The sequence below is a fragment of the Pholcus phalangioides genome, unplaced genomic scaffold (assembly GCF_987345545.1).
Source record: "Pholcus phalangioides strain wild (caught in Gottingen) unplaced genomic scaffold, Ppha-v1.0 ptg000005l_1, whole genome shotgun sequence".
NCBI classification, from domain to species: Eukaryota; Metazoa; Arthropoda; class Arachnida; order Araneae; family Pholcidae; genus Pholcus; species Pholcus phalangioides.
Window position 1 is genome coordinate 4,915,372 of NW_028301598.1, and position 22,829 is coordinate 4,938,200.

General features: G+C 35.8%; 1 protein-coding gene across 1 annotated transcript; it reads right to left on the bottom strand.

Moving 5' to 3' along the window:
* Positions 1-827: 827 nt before the first annotated feature.
* Positions 828-20,380, bottom strand: LOC149085776 (uncharacterized). Its single transcript, XM_089232178.1, has 4 exons — positions 20,094-20,380; positions 11,848-12,412; positions 11,544-11,737; positions 828-5,491 (listed from the first exon to the last, which is right to left on the bottom strand). Exons 1-4 carry the CDS (start codon positions 20,206-20,208, stop codon positions 3,843-3,845), a joined length of 2,523 nt encoding a protein of 840 aa, XP_089088304.1. The 5' UTR covers positions 20,209-20,380; the 3' UTR covers positions 828-3,842.
* Between the last annotated feature and the right edge of the window lie 2,449 nt (positions 20,381-22,829).

Genomic DNA, 22,829 nt, shown 5'->3' on the forward strand with positions numbered 1-22,829 from the left:
CTACCTGATGAGATCTGGTACGATTTATGATGCAAATGTGTGAGCTGTTAGTTCTAGCAAAGTATGGGGGCCCCTTTGCCCTAGCACCCATGATGTTGAGACGGCTCTGAATAGAACCTCCATAAGAAAGAAGCTCATTGAACTCTCGCCTAAGTTAGACGTGAATCCAGGATGATACGTCGGGAGTTGGGACCCAATCTTATTTACAGAAAAAACTGTTTATGTATTACACCGCCTGGTGTATTGCCGCCTGGCAGTCGAGTGGTTAGGGAACTAGCTTCTCACTGTGCAGGTCTGGGTTCGAATCCCGGTTCGGGCATGGATGTTTACTAACTCTAACAAATTCCCTGGACGGATCATGCTGATCCCTTGGGAATACGTGAGGAACACGTTCATTAATAGTTGAAAAAATTCAGTTTTCACTAAGTTCAATTCAATAAGTAAAAAGCCCCTCTATACTGTGAATGGGGGGCCCTGGATAAGACATGGTAGCATAGAAATAGATATTTTTAAACGATAAGGTGTCCGCGGTGATGAAAAATTTTCAATGAGGAAAAACGGCAAGTATCAACACCCCTTATAGATAAGATCTTATCCATAGGGGGTGTGCTAGTATTCAGGACTCAAGCGCCTGGCGGGGGGTTCTAGAACTAATTTTTTCAATAAAAATTGAGATACGGAATTCACATAGTTCGAAAAATACTTTTTATACCCAAACTTTAGTTTAGTTTTAAGATTAGTTTTAGTGCATAGGGAGAAAATTACATAACTATAAAATCATTTCATTACTATAATAATTAAAAGCAAGAATTCAAACACACACTAAATGCAGGATGTAATCCTTATTTATTCGAACAATGATCAAAATATTGAATATAATGCAGAAAAATAGGAAAGAAAAAAAAAGGACAAATTAATTCAGGTTCACAAAATATTGGAGAATTTCGAAGAAAAAGTAGTTTGTAATAATCACAGGGACGCGGAAGAGAGAGAGAGAGAGAGAGAGAGACGCGAATTCAACGTTGAATGCAATTTTTGAAAATTATCATTTTCTAATGATAATTTGCATATTTTATTCTCTCGAGATAGTTTGATGATTGGTTGAATCAGCTTTGGGTCGAGATTTAATTCAGATTTTTTTTTTTCATTTTACCGAACTAAATTCTTTCGTTTTCATAAATAATTTCTTTTTTGTGTTTTGGGGAGTATCAATGTTTCCTTTAACTTCTTTTTCACAAATGGAATTTTTCTTCCATGAATGAAATTTTTTTTTCCACCTTTGATGCGATACTTTTTCATGTTTTCAAGTGCTAATATATTTGGTTCTTTAGACGAATTTAATTCATTCTTAAATTTTTTCAATCTTCAGTATTTGCAAGGCTTTTTTTTTCATTTTCCAAGAATTAATTTTTTAAAATTTTTTTTCACGCACACACACACACGCATGCGCTTTTAATTTTTTCTCGAATGGAATTCTTCATTTTCCAATAATGTAATTTCCCTTTTTTTCAGGAAATGCATTTTTTTTAAAATTTTTTTCACGAATGTAATTATTGATTATTTAAAAAAAAATGAAATTTTTCTATTCTTTGACGAATGCAACGATCTATTTTCCAACGTAATTCCTTATTTTCCTAGGGATGCAATTTTTGTAATTTTTCACGAATAGATTTTTTTGTAATTTTTCACGAATGTAATTCATATTTTCCGAAAATACAATTTTTTTTACGGCTACAATTCTTCATTTGGTCACGAATACAAATGTAATTATTTATTTTTTCACAAATGCAATGTTTTAGTTTCCATGAGTGAAATTCTTAATTTTTCAGGAATATATTTATTTTTCATGAATGCAATTCTTCATTTCTCAAGAATATATTTCTTTATTTTTTGATTTCGAGTCTTTATTTTCCAAAAATATATTTTTTTCGTTAATGCAATTGGGAGAAATGCATAACCTTTATCTTCTAACAATGGTTTTTTTTACAGGAATGTAATTATTTTCGCATGATGCAAGCCTTTATTTTCCAAGAATGTATTTCTTCAATTTTTCTGAATGTAATTCTGTATTTTAATGTATGTAACTCTACACTCTTTCCCTTAAGAATTCACCTGCATTTCATTTAATTTTTTTTTCACGAATTCAACTTCGTTATTAAGAACAAAATTTAGTTTCATTTATTTGAATTTTTCAATTTTCAATATTTTCATTCATCTAGAAGGTTTTCAATCTTTCTTTTATTCATTCAACATTAACTTACTTTTTGAATTCAAATTTTATCACTGTCTTCAATTGAAATTTCATTTCGAACTAGAATTTTATTTTATGCAATGATGCATATTCTATCGAGATCTATAGGTTATTTTTCTAACTTCCTATTCGGACCTTGACAGATGTGTCAATCAGTACCTCTTCTAGCGTCACATCCGACGCACAGACTCACAGAAGTTTAACACCGTTCAACAGAGTGGTCATGGCCTATGCGTACTCTACATTACTTATAGGGAAATAATGCCATCCACTGACATGAGAATCGATGACTGCGGTAGTTGCACCTACAGCAAGCCACGACCATCAGGCAGACACTGAAGGATATACAGGATGCTAATTTGTGACACTTTATTCACGAGCACACTTTATCTCCATGTCTTTATGAATCCAAATTCACGGCACTTCTTTCACGAATGTAAATTTATTTGACAGATGCTACTTCGCCCCAATTTTAAACGAATTAAAAACTTTTACGCTTCTTTGACGAATGAAATTTTATTCTATATTTTCAAAAATTCAAATTTATGGAACTTCTTTCAATAATGTGAATTTTTTGACTTCTTGCACGGATAAAATTCATCTCCACTTTTATACGAATTCAAATTTGTTACCCCTTTTTTTCACAAATAAAATTCATTTCCATCCTGTTACGAATTCAAATTTGTGACGATTTTTTTAATGAATACAATTTAACTCCACCTCTTCTTTATGAATTCAAATTCATGACATTTTTTGACGAATTTGAATTTCTTGCATTTCTTTAACACATGAAATTTTGCTCCACTTTTTTTATGCTTCTGTGATGAACGCAATTGAATTATATTTTCACGTATTCTGATTGGTGGTATTTCTTTTACGAAATTTAATTTATTGCACTTCTATAGGAATTCAAATTTGTCCCACTTCTTTTCACGAATGCAATTTAATTCCAGTTTTTTTACGAATTTGAATTCGTGGCATTCTCTTCCACGAATTTATATTATGTTGCACTTATTTAACGAATTAAATTCAATTCAACTTTTAGAACTTGAACTTTGTTAAATTTTCATAAATCCTATTTGTTTCTTTTTGTTTTCTCTTCCTAATTCACGTTTATTTCATTTTTTTTTTCACGAATTCGACTTTCTTCAAGAACAAATTTAAATTTCATTTACTTAAAATGCAATACATTTTTGATCGATTTAGAATGATTTCAATTTTTCTCGTATTCGTTCACCATTAATTTCGTTTCTGAATTCAAATTTTATTCCTGTCTTAAACAAGATTCCATTTACAACTAAAATTTGAATTAAAATTAAATTTCAAATTTTCTTGAACAGTTCAAATACAGTTTTAAGAGATGAAGTTATGGGTAGTATGGGGAGAGAATGTGGTGCATCTCTCTTCGAGATTAAGGTTTTTTTTCTTCTAAAGAATGACAATTCGGACTTTGACCGATGTGTCAATCAGGGCCTCTTCTAGCGTCACATCCGACGCACAGACTCACAGAAGTTGAATCCCGTTCAACAGCGTGGCCATGGCCTATGTGTAGAGTACATTACTCATGGGGTAATGATGCCATTCACTGACTTCAAAACCGATGCCTACGGTAGTTACACCTCCTGCATGCAACGACCGTTAGGCAGACACTGAAGAATATACAAGATATCAATCCTATACCTCCCAGCCACCAGTACCAACTCAGCCCGTTCTGCTCGGACGTGCACAGTTTCGGATCTTCATCAGCTGGAGAACCGTTCAACAGTCCCGGGCAGTTCGGGAAAGAGTTACAAACGAGTTCTCTGGTAAGGCAGGCCATAGAGTTGGCACATAAGAAATCACAGTCCTTCCCGAGAGAAACGAGGCTGTCCCGATTCGTTTGGGTCGGCAACATGCGAAGCTGAGTCCACTTGAAGCTGATGTTGAGCTGTTGGATATCCGAAGACATCTTCAGACCTACGATGACGTCCGAAATCACCTCCTCCTTGTGGACGATGACCTCCTGTTCGGTTGCCGATGGGCAAAGCAAGACCTTGTTGATTGTAACGTGATCCATGGAGCAATTGGCAGTCGTGCTCAACCCCGAAACTCGCAGGGCAACGTCCATGCGGTGGAATGCTGGGATTTTCCACGTGCAATATAAGGGCCGCTCTCGGCATTGGGTTTCGGATGTGCACGTTGGTGGTAAGGCACCAGCAACGCCCGGTAGCGGCGGGAAGAACAGAGTCCCCTGTAGTCCGAGTTCGAGTCTTTCTGGTCCACATCTGGGCTCAGTATAGAAGTTATAAGAGAAATTCAACATCTGTTTCTGCGGTAACAGTCTGTTATCCCACTTCTGATCTACTCGCAGAGTCATGTGCAGGTGCGGCCCCATCGAGTACAGCGTGTACCGCCTGAGGCTGGATATCTTACAAAAGCACGACGTCGGCCCGGGACCCAAATAAGCCTCGATGATCACCGGCTCGTGAAAGCATTCGTCGCAGTCATCGACGGTTCTGAGCGACGTGTGGAGCGTCACGTTGACCTGTCCCTGGGGTATACCGGACGCATCGAACGTGTAGTTGCACACTATCGGCTGAGTCGAAGAGCTCGAGTTCAGTTCCTGGAACGTGGTCGAGAAGGACCCGGACATCGCGTCTTCAGGTTTATAAGATTTGCTGCAAGTGTTCTGTCTCAGACTGTTCCTGTGAGACTCGACGTTGACCGCCCGGACTTCAAACGCGTAATTGAGGGAGGAACCCTCAAGGGAACCTACCTTACTGAAGAACTGGATGAACATGGCCGGACCCGTGCTCTGGTAAACAGATTTCGGTTGGTCCGTCCTCGGTTTGTTGATATCGCAAAGCTTAACCATGATTTTAGATGGATCTGCGTGGTTCGAATCGTATAATCTGAGCGACTCGGCGCACAGCGTGACGCGTTCCATCCTGAAGTAATCGAACGAAAGCTTCAGGATCTCGTTCTCAGACGCCACGAACTTGTACGAGCAGGTCGTGTTCGGCGGGTACCATGACCTCAGGTTGGTGAATGTCGCGTGGTGCGTGTCTCTGAGATTCTTCTCTATGGTGCAGGAGCCGTTGTTGAGGTGTAGGGCCTCGTAATCTGCTTCGGACTCCCCGTAGACGCTTTCTGCTTTGAAATGGAATCCCGTGTTCAAGAGCGGTCCCGCTGGTGAGGACACGAACTCCACCAGCATGTCTGATCCGGAAGCTACGATCTGGGATTTCAATCGTCCACGACCTGCAATAAACAAATACAAATTTGTCGTGAGTATATATATACATATAGTCTGAGTGTGCGTATGTAGTGTTGTGTATGATTTTTCCGTGCTGCCATCTATATTTCAGAAGTGAAATATAATGATTGGATATTTGTACCATTTGTAGGCATGTTGCTCTGTTGCTCTTTGTGGCGAGACTTTTTAACGTGAAGATCGGCTCGCATTCGCGCCTTGAAGTAGGAAACTACACAAAATCAACTTCAGCCGACCACCACTGTGAAGCTAGTGCGATTCGATCCCGGGACCTCGCGGTCCGTCATTATGACCACTCGACCACATTGTTATTATTCGTCCGTCATTATGACCAGGGGCCCTACTGCTGGATGGGGAGAGGACGGGTCGCCGTGCTCGATTTAACTCATGGATAGGACTCAAGAGGTTGGAGCCCTGTCATCTGATTGGAGGTATGTTCACCAATCAAGAGATTTTATAATAACCATCACCAGAGCTCTCGTGTCAGGCATGTGCTTTAAATAATCATGAAAATGGTTGAAATAATCATGATGCTAATCATTGAATCACAGGGCATTTATCTGAGTTGTCGGTTTTTTTACACTATAAATTCAATATTAAGGAGGCCCCATTAAAGATCTCAGTCTAGGGGGGGGACCTTTCTCCAGGATGGGGGAGGGGGCACAATGAACACAGAGATGTTCATAGGGATAGGAAAATTTTTTATTCCTACGTGAAATGTGCTGTCTAACATTGTTTTCTTCCAGATGGGGACATATTGTCTTTTGCACTGACCTGTTTCTCTGCGCATAGAATCTCAAAATAACATACTACCTACGATAGAGGGAATTACTTTCTGCGCAGCGGAAAATTAGCATGTCTGTGCTCGGAAGCATTCTCATTCTTAGTCATTTCTAGACTCTAAACACCCATATTTTGTGAACTTATTAACCATGAACAACACTGATGCCATTCTTGGTTACTTTTGTCCATAACTTAACAGATAAAAGTAAAATTTATCATCTACAAGAATATGCCTTTCAGAAAACAACTATAAAGTACAGGATGTTATATATTATATTGAGAAACATCATTGGGAACCCCTTCTGCCATCTATAAATAAAAAAAACGCGACTGTTATGATTATTCGATAGGAATCGGGTGACCGATTTTTAATTAACACGGTTCATAAAAAAAAGAAACAAATGTAATATGGTATTAGTAAATATTTCATAAGCAATACTGTTAATTAAATTGTAATGTCAGCTTCAAATTTTAACAGTTGATGGTTGTGTGCAGTAAAATAACATTAGTAACACTCGCAAAATGGAACTCTTATTAACACATCTGTCTAAATTATTCGAAAGGGAATTTGCAGCAAGATTGATCAAATTTATAGAAGATCATAATCTAGCCGAGCAGTTTGGTTTTAAAAGAGGTCACGGCACAACAAATCAACTCGTGAGGGTTGTGGAATGTCTTCAAGAAGCTAAAAACTACAAAGACTATGCAGTAGGAGCTTTTTTAGATTAAAACAAGGCATTCAATTGCATTTAGCACGAGAAGCTCCTACTGAAGATGATCAACAGAGGTTTTCCCTCGATAATCATAAAATTTTTTGCGATCATACTTACTTTCCAGAACATTTCAGGTCAAAATAGGAGAAGCATGTTCTTCCAAAAAGTGCATTAAGGCGGGAATCAATCAAGGATCAAACTTAGGACCTATATTACACAATATTTTTATGGATGATTATCCGCAGGTGCCTAAAGGAATTTTATCGTCAGCGTATAAGCTGACGATGTCCCCATGATATGCACAGACAGGATAGCTTCTAAGCCTCTTAGCAACCTCCAGGAGCTGATGGAAGAAGTGGAATACTGGAATTTAGTAAATAGGGTCAAATTAAATGTTTCAAAGTGTGTTTTTATGTGGCTGACAAACAAAGAGATTCCACAAAATTCTTACTTGTTTATTGAACATCAAGCGATTGACCCAAGCATAGTGACTAAGTACTTAGGAGTATACATAGACACTCGCCTAAATTTCAAATATCATGTCGAGCAAGTGATAAAAAAAATCCCTAATTGCAATGGAAAGTCTCCTCCGTTTTTGCTACCCCATGTATCACTAAAGAACAAGAAAATTATGTATGAACAAATTATCAGACCTGTTCTTACATATGGTGCACCGGCTTGGGCTTTCGCTCAGAAAAGCAATATTTACAACCTCCAGAAACATCAAAATTACATTCTCAGGAGATTCACAGGTGCTCCAAAATACTTCAGACTAACCGACCTGCACGCTGATCTTCAAATTCCATCCATCTACAAATATATAAAGAAACTGGCCAAAAAGTACTTTGAGAAGCAAGAGGCTTCAGAAGTGGATATTATCAGCTCAGCATCCAACTACCCAGCTGAACAGAAATTATCACAGCTAAGACCAAAGAATATCTTGGTTACAAATTTTAGAAAGGAATTTTAATTGTCGTAGAACGGGCAATAATGGTTGGTCATACTGAAGTTATGATTAAAAAGACCTTGTATTTTTATTAATAATGTACCACAGCATAGTATAGATAAATATTACTATAAATAAATTTCATCAAATTTTTGTAAAATGTTGGAAATGTTAATCACTACCGGTCAATTCCATTTTTAACATTGGTGTAGTGAGATTAGTTCATGTAAATACAGTCATGTAATATATCGTGGGTTCGAATCCCGATAGGACACTAAAATAGTTTTTGCCGCTGTGGTGGTCGAGTGGTTATAGTGCCGGACTCGTGATGCGAGGATCCGGGTTCGAACCCCACAGTGGTGGTCGGCTGAAGTTGGTTTTCTGTGGTTCCCAACTTCAAGGCGCAAATGCGAGCCGATCTCCCCGTTAAAAAGTCTCGCCACAGAGAGCAACAGTCCTACAACAATAAATCATTCAACCATAACACTTCACTCATAGTTTGTAAAACTGGGGGCAGATGACAGCACTACACATAACAAGCATTACACAGAATCAAACTTTACGTCAGGTTGCACTACACGTACACGCACATTCCCGCATGTACCGATTCGTTGGGGGGTTCCGCGGGGGGGGGGGTGCATGTGTGGGTAGCAGTAGTAGGTAGGGGCTCGGGGATCCATGATGTTCTTAACTCAGCCACCTCGTTGGGCAATTTGCCTGTTGTGGCGTTGTATTTGTATTTGTATATCAGTTTATGTAAACGAAATTAAATTTTAATTGAAAGGTATATGATATGAACGTTATGTGAATTATATAACCATGTGACCTAATCAGCATAGATTTTTTAATTTAATATAACTGTCAAATGTTCAAGAGTTACGTAATATGATTCCGAGGAGTGTATTGATGTTCTGTAAATTCTAATGACCATTTGTAACCTTATACTCTATTTTATAATTATATATTTTTTAAATATGTTTGTCAAATGTTTAGAAATCATATTGAATGGTTTTGGTGACATTGTTGGAGTTTTCATGTATATACACATATAATGTTTTGTCTAAATGGAAATATATTGCAAAATATGCTGTAAACTTATGTTGTGTTAATCACTTTGTGAAAAACTGATTTGTTTAATATTGTGAGAATATTTGTAGTCGACGAGATTTATTTTGAAAGTAAGTGTAATCTGATGGGGTAGAAGATGTTTTAACCCTTGAAAACTGTTAACAGTATATTGACATTGTTTTGTATTAGTGAGAACATTTTATATATAATTAAAAAAAAAATTATTGGTGGTTGTTTTTAAGCAACCATTTTGCCATTGACTGATCAATATCTCTACCTAAGTAGAGAAACCAAGAGCTTAGTACTTCGCATCAACCCTTATCAGGTTCTTGTGATTATAACTAAAGAAAATTTTTAGTTTAAAAAACGGAATTTTTTTCGGTCATAATTTAAGGTAGTATATTTATGCGTATTACTAATACTATTTTACTGTTCTTGAATGTCAACTGTTAAAGTTTTGCAGCAAAATTGCTGACTCAATCTATATTATTGCTCAAAAAATATATATTAATATCATACTGTAATATTTTTTATGTGCGCATTTACTAATTCTCTTTTGAAGGACCATAAACAGTTGTATTTTTTATTTAATAGGTGGCGGAAGGGGTTCCAGTTAAATGATGTTTTTCAATATAATACGTACTGTATTGTATACTTATTTTCTAAGAAGCATATTTTGATCATTTGGTCATTTTCTGCACACGAGGGAAAATTTGAGACCGGGACCTACAATTTATTGCCGATTCCGAATGGCAGGCTTGTTTTTTTTATACTCATCGAGAAGTTGGTGCGGTAGCCCCTCGATGGGGGACTCCCTGCGGTAGCAATTTTTTGCTGCGGTCAAGTCGCCTTTTTTTGTTGTACCCCCTGTCAGGAAAGTTTTCTGACAAGGACGAACCGGGTATCGAACTCGCGACAACTCTAAATATCCTTTGGTACTTTAGGCGAGTTTCTTATCGACCTAGGCTGCCGCGCCCATCATATTTTGACTGATACTTTTACTCGTTGGTTGGTTATGGACAAAAAGTAACTAAGACATCTTTTTTCATGGTTAATAAATTTAAAAATATCGACATTTAGAGTCTGAGAGTGACTAAGAGTGAGAGTACTTCCGTGTACCCAGAGTTTCTGCTGCGCACAGAAGCGCAGAAAAAAAATTCCCTTATATTGTATGTGGTAGTTTGATATTCTTTTAATTCCATACGGATATCGAAATTCTGCAACCAGGGAAACAACAGGTCTCTGCAAGTGAAATTTAAGAGAATGTGCCCACCATCTGAAAAATAAAAAGGATCCTTGGTACCACCGAAATAAAAGACTTTATTCAGCTCAGCAGGAATTTTTTGCCTCATTTCAGCCAGATTTTTTCACGAAATTCGAGCAATTCACAAAGACCACATAAATTTAGGCCCTCTGATGAGGATTTTCTCCCAACCTCAACCCCATCCGGATGCAGATTTATCGTTTTGTGGCCTGTGTGGGCTATACAAATTTTGCCGCAATTCATTCATCCATCCTAGTCTAGTTTTCTTGACTACTCATTCCCCCAAATTAGCCACCCCGGACTACATCCTGCTTATACCCCCCCCCCCCCATAATATGTCTGAGTGTCACTATCTTTCGGTTTGCATGCTTACAAACATTCTGGTTCACCATTTTCATCCCTCGCTCAACAGGTCATCCTTTTGGTCACTCTCATACATGTACAACATTTTTGTCACTCACATACTTGCACACTCTTTTGGTCACTCACATACTTGCACACTCTTTTGGTCACTCACATACTTGCACACTCTTTTGGTCACTCACATGCTTCCCACATTCTCTAGGTTAGTCATCCAAATGGTCTGGATTTTTTTTTAAACTCAACACTATGTCGTAGAAATTCAAAACAATGATCAGCTTTGTGAATATCACAGCAACGAGAAAATTTTTTTTTCTTTAAAAGCGCTCGGGATTTTCAAGGGTTCCGTGGCGTTTGATCAAGCGGAACCACGGGATTCCGTGGAATAGCAGTTGGAAACCCGTGCTCTAGGAGAACGCGAAAAGACCTTTTTGAGGATGAAACCGAGCATTGTACACGTTTTTTGACCACCGCGGATCAATGCTCACAAAACCTAAGCCGTTCATCAATGAGAATTCCCAAATCGGTGATCCTAGTTGCTTCCTGGATAGCAACACCATTCCCGTAACCGAAACGTGGGTTTTATGTACCAAAATGAGCGACCATGCGCTTCTCAATGATAAAAATCATGCTTCATTCATTTGCCCATGCTCCATTCCAGTTTAGGTTGGTCTTGAGCAACTCTTTCTATCGCTTTGATTCCCGACTACCCCCATTAGCTTCACGTCAACTGCGAATTTGTTAACAATCCCATCGATACCCCATTCGAGTTTATCGATAAAAATCGATAAAAGAGTGTGTGTCTATCCAATCAGAGAATTCCCCGTCCACCATAACCCGTTGTGACCAATAAGCTGAACCTCAATCTCAATCTCATATAATTTATGATCGGATTTCAAACTTACCACACAATGTAATGATGAGAGGACTATCCTTCGTGTCACCATCATAGACTTTGACGTAATCGAAGGGACATTCCTCGGGAATCTTCGTTATTGGACGAGGAAAGCACAGCAATAGGTTGTCGCATCTCAGGCCATCCACATCGAAGGTGTTCAGGTCCAGCGCTACGACACTTTGGCTGACCTTCAAGTGGTACCTAAGAATAAAGTGAAAAATTATAAATCTTACATTAATATGTAACATTCAACAAGCCACCACGATATGTTAGTCGGTTCCTAAACCTAAAAATCCAAAATGAGAACGTACCTGCATTTCAAGTTCCTCGGATAAACCCCCGGGAATGCCGGTGACTGTACGAAACACCTAGTCGGGGCGCAGCTTTGGTACCATCTCTCACAGTACGTCCCTTGAACCAACGTACCCCTCCTGTGAGGGTAGAGCTGAGCGTACTGGCCGTAGCGGGCGTGCACCTCCTGCTGTTGCTCCACGTTCGCATCGAACTGCAGGAAGTAGTCCGTGTCGTACTTCTCGACGTGCAGAACTATCTTGACGTGTGGGGTCTCGGACATGAATGTCTTTGGGGAGTCAATCTCGCCGCAGTAGAAACCGGGCGAGTCCTTGTTACTGTGGTTCGAATCCCGGTAACCGTCGATGATCTGTACATAGCCTCCGTGGCACGTTTGTCTGTCCTCGCTGGGTTCGCCGACTCGCATCCGAGTGAAACGCACGAAGACCACCCAGTCGTTCCTCGGTGGTCGGACCCGTATCCTGTAGGTGCAGTGGAGGGGCTTATTGCGGTTCTGGTCGGTCACTGGTGGACTGGATATCGCCTGGTATATGTCGACTGTCTTGTTGCAGCGGTCATCGTCCTCTGTAAAGGCGGGGGGAGAAAAAAGTTTCTGATGAGTTATATTGTAATTAAAATATGGAGCCTCCAAGGCGTCAAAAGTACTTTAGGCACTGTAGTCCCTGCCCTGTGGTACGAAATAGAGCAACCGAAACATATCCGACTTCGACGTCATCAAGAACAAAGAATTATGCTTAAGTTTAAACCTAAAAGATTTTGTTTTACCGAAGGAGAAGTGCCATGAACAGGTAACTTGCAAGAGCTTGAACACTCAAGGAGTGCTCGTGAATTATACGTGATTCTATACTCGTTAGGTGTTGATTGTCTCTCCGATAGAATATCCTACGCAAGAATCAGCATCAAGCTGGTATTAGTATTAGCATGCCAGCGTTTTCACATGGATGCTCTTCCTCTGATGATGCAGATAAATGTTGCTCATAATCCGAATTTTTTTTTGAAGGTAAATGGCTTTAGAAATAGTTTCGCCGGAGTCTCTTAGTATTTTCATCGTAAAAAGGAGGGGTACCTAGAGATGTGTTAGTGAGAATGTGCTGCCACCTGACTATGTTTTTAACAGTTATAGAATGATGTGGAACGAACATATTTTTGTAATTTTATGTGTCCACTACGAATGTGGGTGTGACTCTTTGCAACGAGAAGAGCCAAATCGCATTCATGCGTCCAACGTCAGCCAACCAACACCGAGATCAAACCCTTAAATCTATTATTACACGTAGTGGAGAACGGGGCTAGTTGGCATAAGGGGCAAGTTGACACATACAGCTTCTCTTTTATACCGCAGTGAGCACTGCGTGTTGGTATTGCGGCTGTCAAACCAACTGAGGGTGTTGCATCATCCATGATAGTTTCAATGTGATGTCAGGAAAGACAGAAAGTTTCCCAATTTCCTGCCAGAAAAAAATATCCTTCACTCAAAGTTTTTTCTTACTTCTGTGAACTCATGAATACGGTGAGAGTTGAGACGTTTTCAACAGTTGTGATGGGTAGAGAATCACGTTTTATATTAAAGTGCTTATAAATACTTCTTATAACTTTTCCGAAAAAGTGCGGCAGTCCCATTATCTAAAGGGCCACGTTGGGACAAATTGGCAATGTTGGAATGATTACTTGTTACATACCTTGATGGACCTGATGCTATGAATGATGACTTCCTTGATCTTTTGGGTTTTTTGCGTATTTTTTCTTTTTTACATTAGTTTTCTTCTTTAAAATATTGAGTGCTTAACATGTGTCACGATTGCACCTTACACACTCTCTCTCCCCCTCTCGCCTTCTCATAGAGAAACCACACATCATACATACATCAATACATGGGATGCAACACGTGTGCTCTTCTTTCCCTCACCAGGTATTTCTAAGACGCACTTGAGCACCGAAGAAGTATGTATTACATAACACCATCACAACTCTACAGACAGACATTGTGCCTCTGGGCCAATGAAAACCCCTTACAGAAATCAGGCGATTGCCTTTGACCAATAGCAGAGGTCTTCACCAACTTGGTTTGGGAACACGCGAGGCTTTTGCCAGAGAGGTATTGTTGGAGGTTGGACGGCCAACGTGTCGCGCTTGAAGAGTCGTTAATTTACTCTCTCTCTCCTCCTAACCCCGGGTCGTGATCCCTCAATGTAGGGGACGCAAGAAACCTTGCCCCGAGATGACGGTGAGTGATTCAAACTATATATATAATTATTGTGTGTTTAATTTGGTGGAGTGAGAGTGTCCATGTTGAATGTAAATTGTATCGAGTTTAGTGTAATTCACGGTGTCGAAGTATTTTCAACGAATGAATAAAATTAAATTGTAATTCGCTAATTGAAAAGGTTATTGTTATTTTCGCAATGTCATATTCATGATTTCCTAGTAATATATAATACGGAAAATATCGTAAGTAACCTCTCCAACACATGCACCTAATTTTTTTGCTGCATTTCTGTATTGAAATGAAAATTTTATAGTAACTATAACTTCTACTTTTATTCCACAGATCTAAAAAATCACCATACTATGCCAACTTGTCCCAGATGTTGTGCCAAATTGTCCCCCGTCTGTAATAACTTACTTTTCGTAAGCGAACGTAAACGCTTACATTCGTAACCGTTACGAACTTACCCCGGGATAAGGGGTAAGTTCGTAACAATTAATAGTAATAGTTCGTAACAATCTTTTAAACAAAGCGTACGATAAACTAAGCGTACAATTCTGACCCCTTTACGATCACGGATGAAATATTTCGTCCAAAGGCAAGTGAAAGTAATCCAATCCAGTACCCTGTGTTTTTCTTTCCTCTCTCTTCACCATCGTGAAGCTTTATTTTAATTTTTTTTTCCACCCAGTTTTTTCTACACTCCTCTTAGTGATCCCCCCCCCACCTATAATGTACCTTTCTACTATATGCATGTAAGAGCAAAAGAGAACGCGTAAGGTGAGGGTGAAAAAAGACTAAAAAATACTTGCTTATCCACTTACATAATATATGTAGTTTTTCCTTTTTTCTATTTATTCATTATTTCTTCCTTTTCTTCTTGTATTTCACGCTTCTTTTTCTTTTATCTAATGCGGTTAGGTTAAGACAGGGTTACCAGATTTATTGCCGATTTGTAAAATAGAGATCATCTAAATTTGTTGCTAAAAGCTTGTGCGTGAAGAGGGGGCGGGGGAAAGGGAAATTTTCATCATGGATTTGTATTTGTAACGAAGGAGTACAGCTATCCACAGCATTGGTTACATTTGCTGTAAATATTACTGAACAAATTAGAAAAATCAAAAACTAAAAACTATGATAACTAGCCTCCCGGTATCCGTTATTTTAAATTTTATTAGGCCTATGTGGCCAAATGACATTGTGTTGTTAATGCAGATTATCGAATCTATTAGATCAGGAATTTCTGTAATTTTCATGCTCACTGTAGTCTTGAGAATTTTGAAGATTTTTCGTTTTCCCGATTTATTAAGTTTCAGGATATCTACATTGCTCTTCATACTCTATCCCCCCCGCATTAGCCGGCATCCCGTAAAAATTAAGGGCATCAGCTTTTTCGAATGTTAGTGTCTGGAACGTTCCTCGCAAGCCGGGAAAAGCGAGGTTCAATGAAGATCACATCATTCAGATGATCAATATAAATCTGTATTAAATACTGAATAAATAACGAATGGGAATATAATAATAGTTTTCTCCGTAATATACGAGTTTTTTTTTTTTCATGAGTTTCAACAGTAATGGAAATAAAGCATTGATTTATAGCTCTAAACCTAAATTATCGCCAGCTTTATGCAGCAATACATTGTTTTACACATTTTTATTTTTTGCAACAAATGAGATAACGAGAGTGGTTATGGAAAGCTAGATGGTTGCCGCAAAATTAGATGTAATTTATACACTAAAGTGTAAGTTAAAAATTAATGTGAATTCAAAGTTGTTGAAAATTTAGAATGAATGAAAATTTAGAAAAAGGAAATAATTCTAGAAATAAAGGGAATTTGAAGCATTGAAAAAGATTTACAGAACTAATGAAAATTTGAAATTCATAAAAGAATAATAACTTCCAGAATTAATAGGAATTTGAAATTGGCAAGAGAAAATAATTCCAGAATTAATGAAATAAATAAATATAAAATAAGTGAAAATTTGAAAGAAATAATACTCACTTTCTCTCCAGAATAAAAGATATAACTCTGACAAGTGGTTCCCATCAAAAGAAAGAAAAAAATCCACAATTAAAGAAATGATTCCAAGATAGGATGTGTTTCCAAAGAACTAATTCCAAAACTTTATAAAAATTTTAAGTTGATAAAAGATTTAATTTCAGGAAATAATATCCATCGAAAGAATAATTCCAATATTGAAAACAAAATCTCAACAAATGATTTCTAACGAAAAAAGTCCACAATTGAAGAAACAATTCCAAGAAATAATATTTCATGACTTCTATCGAAAGAACTAATTCCAGAATTAATTTGAAAATTTTAAACTGATGAAAGAAATAATTCCATGAAATGATGCCCATTCAAAGAAATATATATATAATTCCAAGAAATAATATCCATTGATAAGAAATAATATCCATTGATAAGAAATAATCCCAGAATTAAAGAATTCCAAAAAATGGTTTCAATGGAATGAACTAATTCCAGAATTTGATGAAAAGTTTGGAATTCATGAAAAAAATAATTTCCAGAATTAATAAGAATTCGAAATTGATGAGAAAAATAATTCCATAATAAGAGATATAATTCTAGCAAGTGATTTCTATCGAAAAAAAATTCTACAATTAAAGAAATAATTCTAAGAAATAATATTTTATGACTTCTATCTCGAAAGGACTAATTCGAAAATTTAATGGAAATTTTAAATTGATGAAAAAAATAATATCAAAAAATGATATCCATTTAAAGAAATAATATCCATTTAAAGAAATAATCCCAGAATTAAAGAAATAATATCCATTTAAAGAAATAATCCCAGAATTAAAGAAATAATACCAAGAAATAATATCCATTTAAAGAAATAATCCCAGAATTAAAGAAATAATACCAAGAAATAATATCCATTTAAAGAAATAATCCCAGAAGTAAAGAAATAATATCAAGAAATGATATCCATTTAAAGAAATAATCCCAGAATTAAAGAAATAATATCAAAAAATGATATCCATTTAAAGAAATAATATCAAAAAATGATATCCATTTAAAGAAATAATATCAAAAAATGATATCCATTTAAAGAAATAATATCAAAAAATGATATCCATTTAAAGAAATAATATCAAAAAATGATATCCATTTAAAGAAATAATATCAAAAAATGATATCCATTTAAAGAAATAATATCAAAAAATGATATCCATTTAAAGAAATAATATCAAAAAATGATATCCATTTAAAGAAATAATCCCAGAATTAAAGAAATAATACCAAGAAATAATATCAAAATAATAATTAAAGAAATAATATCAAAATAATAATTAAAGAAATAATATCAAAATAATAATTAAAGAAATAATATCAAAATAATAATTAAAGAAATAATATCAAAATAATAATTAAAGAAATAATATCAAAATAATAATTAAAGAAATAATATCAAAATAATAATTAAAGAAATAATATCAAAATAATAATTAAAGAAATAATATCAAAATAATAATTAAAGAAATAATATCAAAATAATAATTAAAGAAATAATATCCATTTAAAGAAATAATCTCAGAATTAAAGAAATAATTCCAAGAAATTATTTCGATGGAAGGAACTAATTCCGAAATTTGATAAAAATTTGAAATTCATAAAAAAAATAATTTCCAGAATTAATAAGAATTCGAAATTGATGAGAAAAATAATTCCAGAATCAGAGATATACTCTAGCAAGTGATTTCTATCGAAAAAATTATTTCACAGTTAAAGAAATAATTCCAAGAAATAATATTTTATGACTTCTATATATTTGATGAAAATTTTAAATTGATGAAAGAAATAATTTCAAGAAATAATATTTTATGACTTCTATATATTTGATGAAAATTTTAAATTGATGAAAGAAATAATTTCAAGAAATAATATCCTTTGAAATAAATAATTCCAAGAAATAATATCCTTTGAAATAAATAATTCCAAGAAATAATATCTATTGATAAGAAATAATATCTATTGATAAGAAATAATATCCATTGATAAGAAATAATATCTATTGATAAGAAATAATATCTATTGATAAGAAATAATATCTATTGATAAGAAATAATCCCATAATTAAAGAAATAACTCCAAGAACTGATTTTGATAGAAGGAAATACATCCGGAATTGGAAGAAAATTTGAAATTCATAAGAGAAATAATTTCCAGAATTAATAAGAATTCGAAATTGATAAGAACAATAATTTCAGAATAAGAGAGAACAATAATTTCAGAATAAGAGAGAACAATAATTTCAGAATAAGAGAGAACAATAATTTCAGAATAAGAGAGAACAATAATTTCAGAATAAGCAAGTGATTTCTATCGGTAAAAAAAAAATCCACAATTCAAGAAATAATCCCAAGAAATAATGTTTTATATGACTTCTACCGAAAGAAGTAAGTCCAGAATTTTAAGAAAATTTTAAATTGGTGTGAAAGAAATATTTCCAAGAAAAATAATATCCATTGAAAAGAAATAACTTCAGAATTAATGAGCATTTGAAATTGATAAAAAAGTAATAATTTCCTCTGAAAGGAATATTCAATAATTCAGAATTGAAGAAATGTTTCGAAGAAATGGTTTCTATTGAAAGAAACTTATTTTCTCCGGAATTGAATGAAAATTTGAACAATATTTTTGAATTCATAAAAGAAATAATTGCAAGAAATGATGCAAATAACCGGCAGATCTGGGCTGGTTAAAAGATTTTTGCGGGGCAATTCAGGATTTGGCAACAGTGACAAATATTTCAGCTCTTAACTCGAAAATCCGTAGGTCGGAGAGAGTAGCTGGTTATTATTTTTTTTCATTTGTCTTCTTTATATATTCGAATAGACAAGTGTTTCCCAAAGTGGGCAATATCGCCCCTGGTGGGAGATGGAATGGACCCGGGAGGTGATAAAAGCTACTGATTTAACATAGGATCCTATGGATTCGCTTAAGGTGGGGGGGGGGGCGATGAGAGAGAAAAAATTTCTGAAGAAGGGGGGCGATGGAGCAAAAAGTTTGGGAAACTATGGAATAGATAATCTTTTCACAGTTCCCTGTAGTTCTCCTTCAATTAATTTTTACCCGTGGTCCCTTAACTTATCCCTGGGCACAAATAGGAGTCACGGCTGTAGAATACTGATTAAAATAACTATGAAAAACTAATTATCAACGCTTTCCCAAGAAAAACTATTGAGAGGGAGACATGTCAAGTGAATTCTCAAAATTTCAATATTATGCATAATTTCTTTACCGAAGATTATGTATAATACCCAAACGTCGCTGATGAATTTGATAAATACTGAAAATATTATCCCTTTTACCTGTGATTATGCATAACAGCCAAGTGTCGTTGGCAAATTCGATAAGTACTTGAAATGTATCGCCTTTATCTGTGATTATGCATAATATCCTAGTGTAATTCGTGAATTTGATAAATATGAAAAATATTCATATGAATCTACTATGTGTGAAGAATATAGTCGGACCCCGATATAATGATAACAAATTTTACGACCGTACCCCGATATAATGAATAATAGTACTTTTCATGTACAGTACATCACATACTACGATTTATAATGCTTACCAACGACGCGACGTTTGGGTACTATGGATAATCGCCTTTAAAAGTGATAATTTTTTAGCGTTATTAAATTTATCAACGACGCTTGGTACCATGCATAATCGTCGGTAAAAGTTATAAATTTAGAAAAATTTATTGAACTTCCCAACATGTTCTGTCATTATGCATAATGACCGAATTTATCACATTTACCGTAACATATACAAGGTACCCTGTAGGGATCATGTAAATGGGAGGAATAACCAAATGAGAATGAAAGAACCAACCATGGTTTTCTATATTATAAATCTGTATATAATTTTTTTCTGTATGAACATTTCTATGGCTAGAGGGGTTGACGCAGTATCGGGGTTTAACTGCTTATACCAAATAATCAAAATAAGTATATATGATGAACATATTTGAATAAATATTATGATGACGGAAGAGACTTACCTGGTCTGTAGACGACGTCGTTATTAGCCGATGAACAAACGACGCTGGCAGCTGTCGATATCAGGATCAGGAGCAAGAACGGAGCATGGCCGCCATTGTCGGGATACTTCATCATTATTGTTGTTTATTACGCGAATTCAAGTCTGGTTCAACATCATTTTACCAGTTACGAGAGATTCCATTTTTCTGAATCACTCAAAAATGATCGATATTTTGTTTTTTGGGGTATATGGCAGACATGTTTTGAATAGAGGAGTTTTTTTTTCTCTTTCCCGTGATGCTCTCGCGGGAAACGGGAGTCGATTTGCGCATGCGTGGATCTCTTTTGAAGTGGAGGAAAAACAGGAGTTGATTCATGTTCATAATGGAAATCGTACTTTTCTGAGTGTTTGATTTTTTGAAAAAATATGAATTTTGTTAAAAAAATTAAATTTTGGAAATGATCAAATTTCTTTTCAATTATTGTGTGAATATTTGTATTTATAACAGATACATATGGTTTTCAAGTCTATTCGAGTTACCATCTGAAGTTTTGATGAATATTCTATCATATAATTGGGGTGTTGTGAAAGAACGTGAACTGGCAACATTGAATCCGTACTGCGATTGTAACAAATTCAGATACAAGATATCCCTTTCAGACCCCTGGTACCACAAATATGTGGGTTGCTTTTTCTTACTATGGAATTTTTTCTTTTGACTTCAGGGAGTTCAGCCCTGACTTAAAGAATTGTGTAAGTTTTGAGTTGTGGAACATGATTAGTATGAACTTTGAGAGCTTTCATCAGAGGGCAGCACTTGAAGTTAAATTTTCCGGGTTTTTTTATTATGGCTTCTAGGAGAAAGTGCTTCCCGCGGAAAAGTGGGATTTTTTATATAAAATTCAGCAATAAAATTCTGAAAAAAATTGAACGTGAAGATAAATGTAGCCTGCATCTTCTTGGTTGAAAAAATTTGAACGAAATGAATTATTTCTTTACAAAAAAATGAAAATTTGAAAAATAAAGATTTGATGACATTAAAAACACCAAATCTTTATGAGCATTTGCATTTTTGACACTCAAAAAATGCAAAAATATCTTGGCAAACTCCAAAAAATGAATACTCGGGTCTAAAAGGTGCATAGCCTGTGGTGGGTTCTATGTATTAACAGTTCTCTCAAGTTGGAAGCACCAACTCGTGGAGGTCATGTGATAGTAAAGAGACAATTAGCTCTCGAAAGTAATTTGATCATAAAGAGATATTTAACTAGTGAAGGTCACGGGATCGTAATAAGTAATTCGGCTTACAGCAAAATAGGGTTACCTCAATATTTCACGCTTTTGAGTTTCTCTTAAAGTAGGTTACTCAAATTAGTTACTAAAAGTTAGTCAACTTTCTCGTTTGAAAAAAAAAAAAATCTTTTACGCAATTGGTGCAAGACGAAGATAACTTCAGCAGTCAATTCTGTGGTGTTTGGTCAGAACATGACAACTCCAAAAATTACATTTTTGAGATATAAGCATTTTCATTGCCATTCAAAAATCAAAAATAAAGCATACACACAAATAAAAATGGAAATATCATACATCAGCATGTTGTTTAGCTTTACGTCTCTTTTCCTGTAGGCCCCCACTTGCTAGTGAAGGTCATGGGATCGTAAAAGAGACAACTCACAAAGATTATGAAATCATAAAAAAAAAAACCAAATATCTCAAAAAGATTATGGCATCGAAAAGAGACAATTAGCTCCAGGCCCGTGCCAGAAATTTCGTTCGGAGGAGAGACCATTTTCATTTCGGGGGGGGGGGAGGAGGGAAGGGCAAAGTGATGGAGCAATAGATTTGGCCATCCTTTTCCCTTTTTTTGGACATTTTCTCACATTTCTGGTGGGGACCAGACACCCAAGTCCTCCCTGCACTACGGCCTTGATTAGCTCACAAAGATTATGGAATCTTAGAGAGACAATTAGCTCACAAATATTATGGCATCGAAAAGAGACTATTAGCTCACAAATATTATGGCATCGAAAAGAGACTATTAGCTCACTAAGATTATGGAATTATAGAGAGACAATTAGCTCACTAAGATTATGGAATTGTAGAGAGACAATTAGCTCACAAAGCTTATGGAATCGAAAAGAGACAATTAGCTCACTAAGATTATGTAATCGCAGGGAGATAATTAGCTCACAAAGATTATGGAATCGTCGAGAGACAACCATAGCTCGTAAAGTCATGGGATTGGAAAAAAAACAATTAGCTCTGTGAAGGTCGTTTGTTCGTAAACAGACAAGTAGTTCACGAATGTAGTGCGATCGGAAAGAAACATTTAGTTTGTGAAGACAATGGGATTGTAAAGAAACGATTACTTCGTGGAAGTCATGCAATCAAAAAGACATTTAGCCAGTGAAGACGTTGTAAAGAAACATTTATCTCATGATGTCATGGGATCATAAAGAGGCATTTAGCTCGTAAAGTCATGGGATTGTAAATAAATAACTAGCTCATAAAGTCATGGGATTGTAAATAAACAACTAGCTCATAAAGTCATGGGATCGTAAAGAGACATTTCTCCAGCACCCCCCCCCTATAGATAAGATTATATATCTTATCTATAGGGGGTGTTGATTTATCTCATGAAGTCACGGGATCGTAAAGAGACATTTATCTCATGAAGTCATGGGATTGTATAGTGACATTTAGATCGTGAAGGTCATGGTTTCGAAGAGACAATTGCCACGCGAATGCCATGTGA

Excerpts from the sequence above, each read along its gene's own strand:
- LOC149085776 (XM_089232178.1), bottom strand. The coding sequence starts at position 20,208 with ATGATGAAGTATCCCGACAATGGCGGCCATGCTCCGTTCTTGCTCCTG. Across the intron at positions 12,413-20,093 it reads CGACGTCGTCTACAGACCAG|AGGACGATGACCGCTGCAAC; the intron begins GTAAGTCTCTTC and ends CCGCCTTTACAG. Across the intron at positions 11,738-11,847 it reads CCGAGGAACTTGAAATGCAG|GTACCACTTGAAGGTCAGCC; the intron begins GTACGTTCTCAT and ends CTTTATTCTTAG.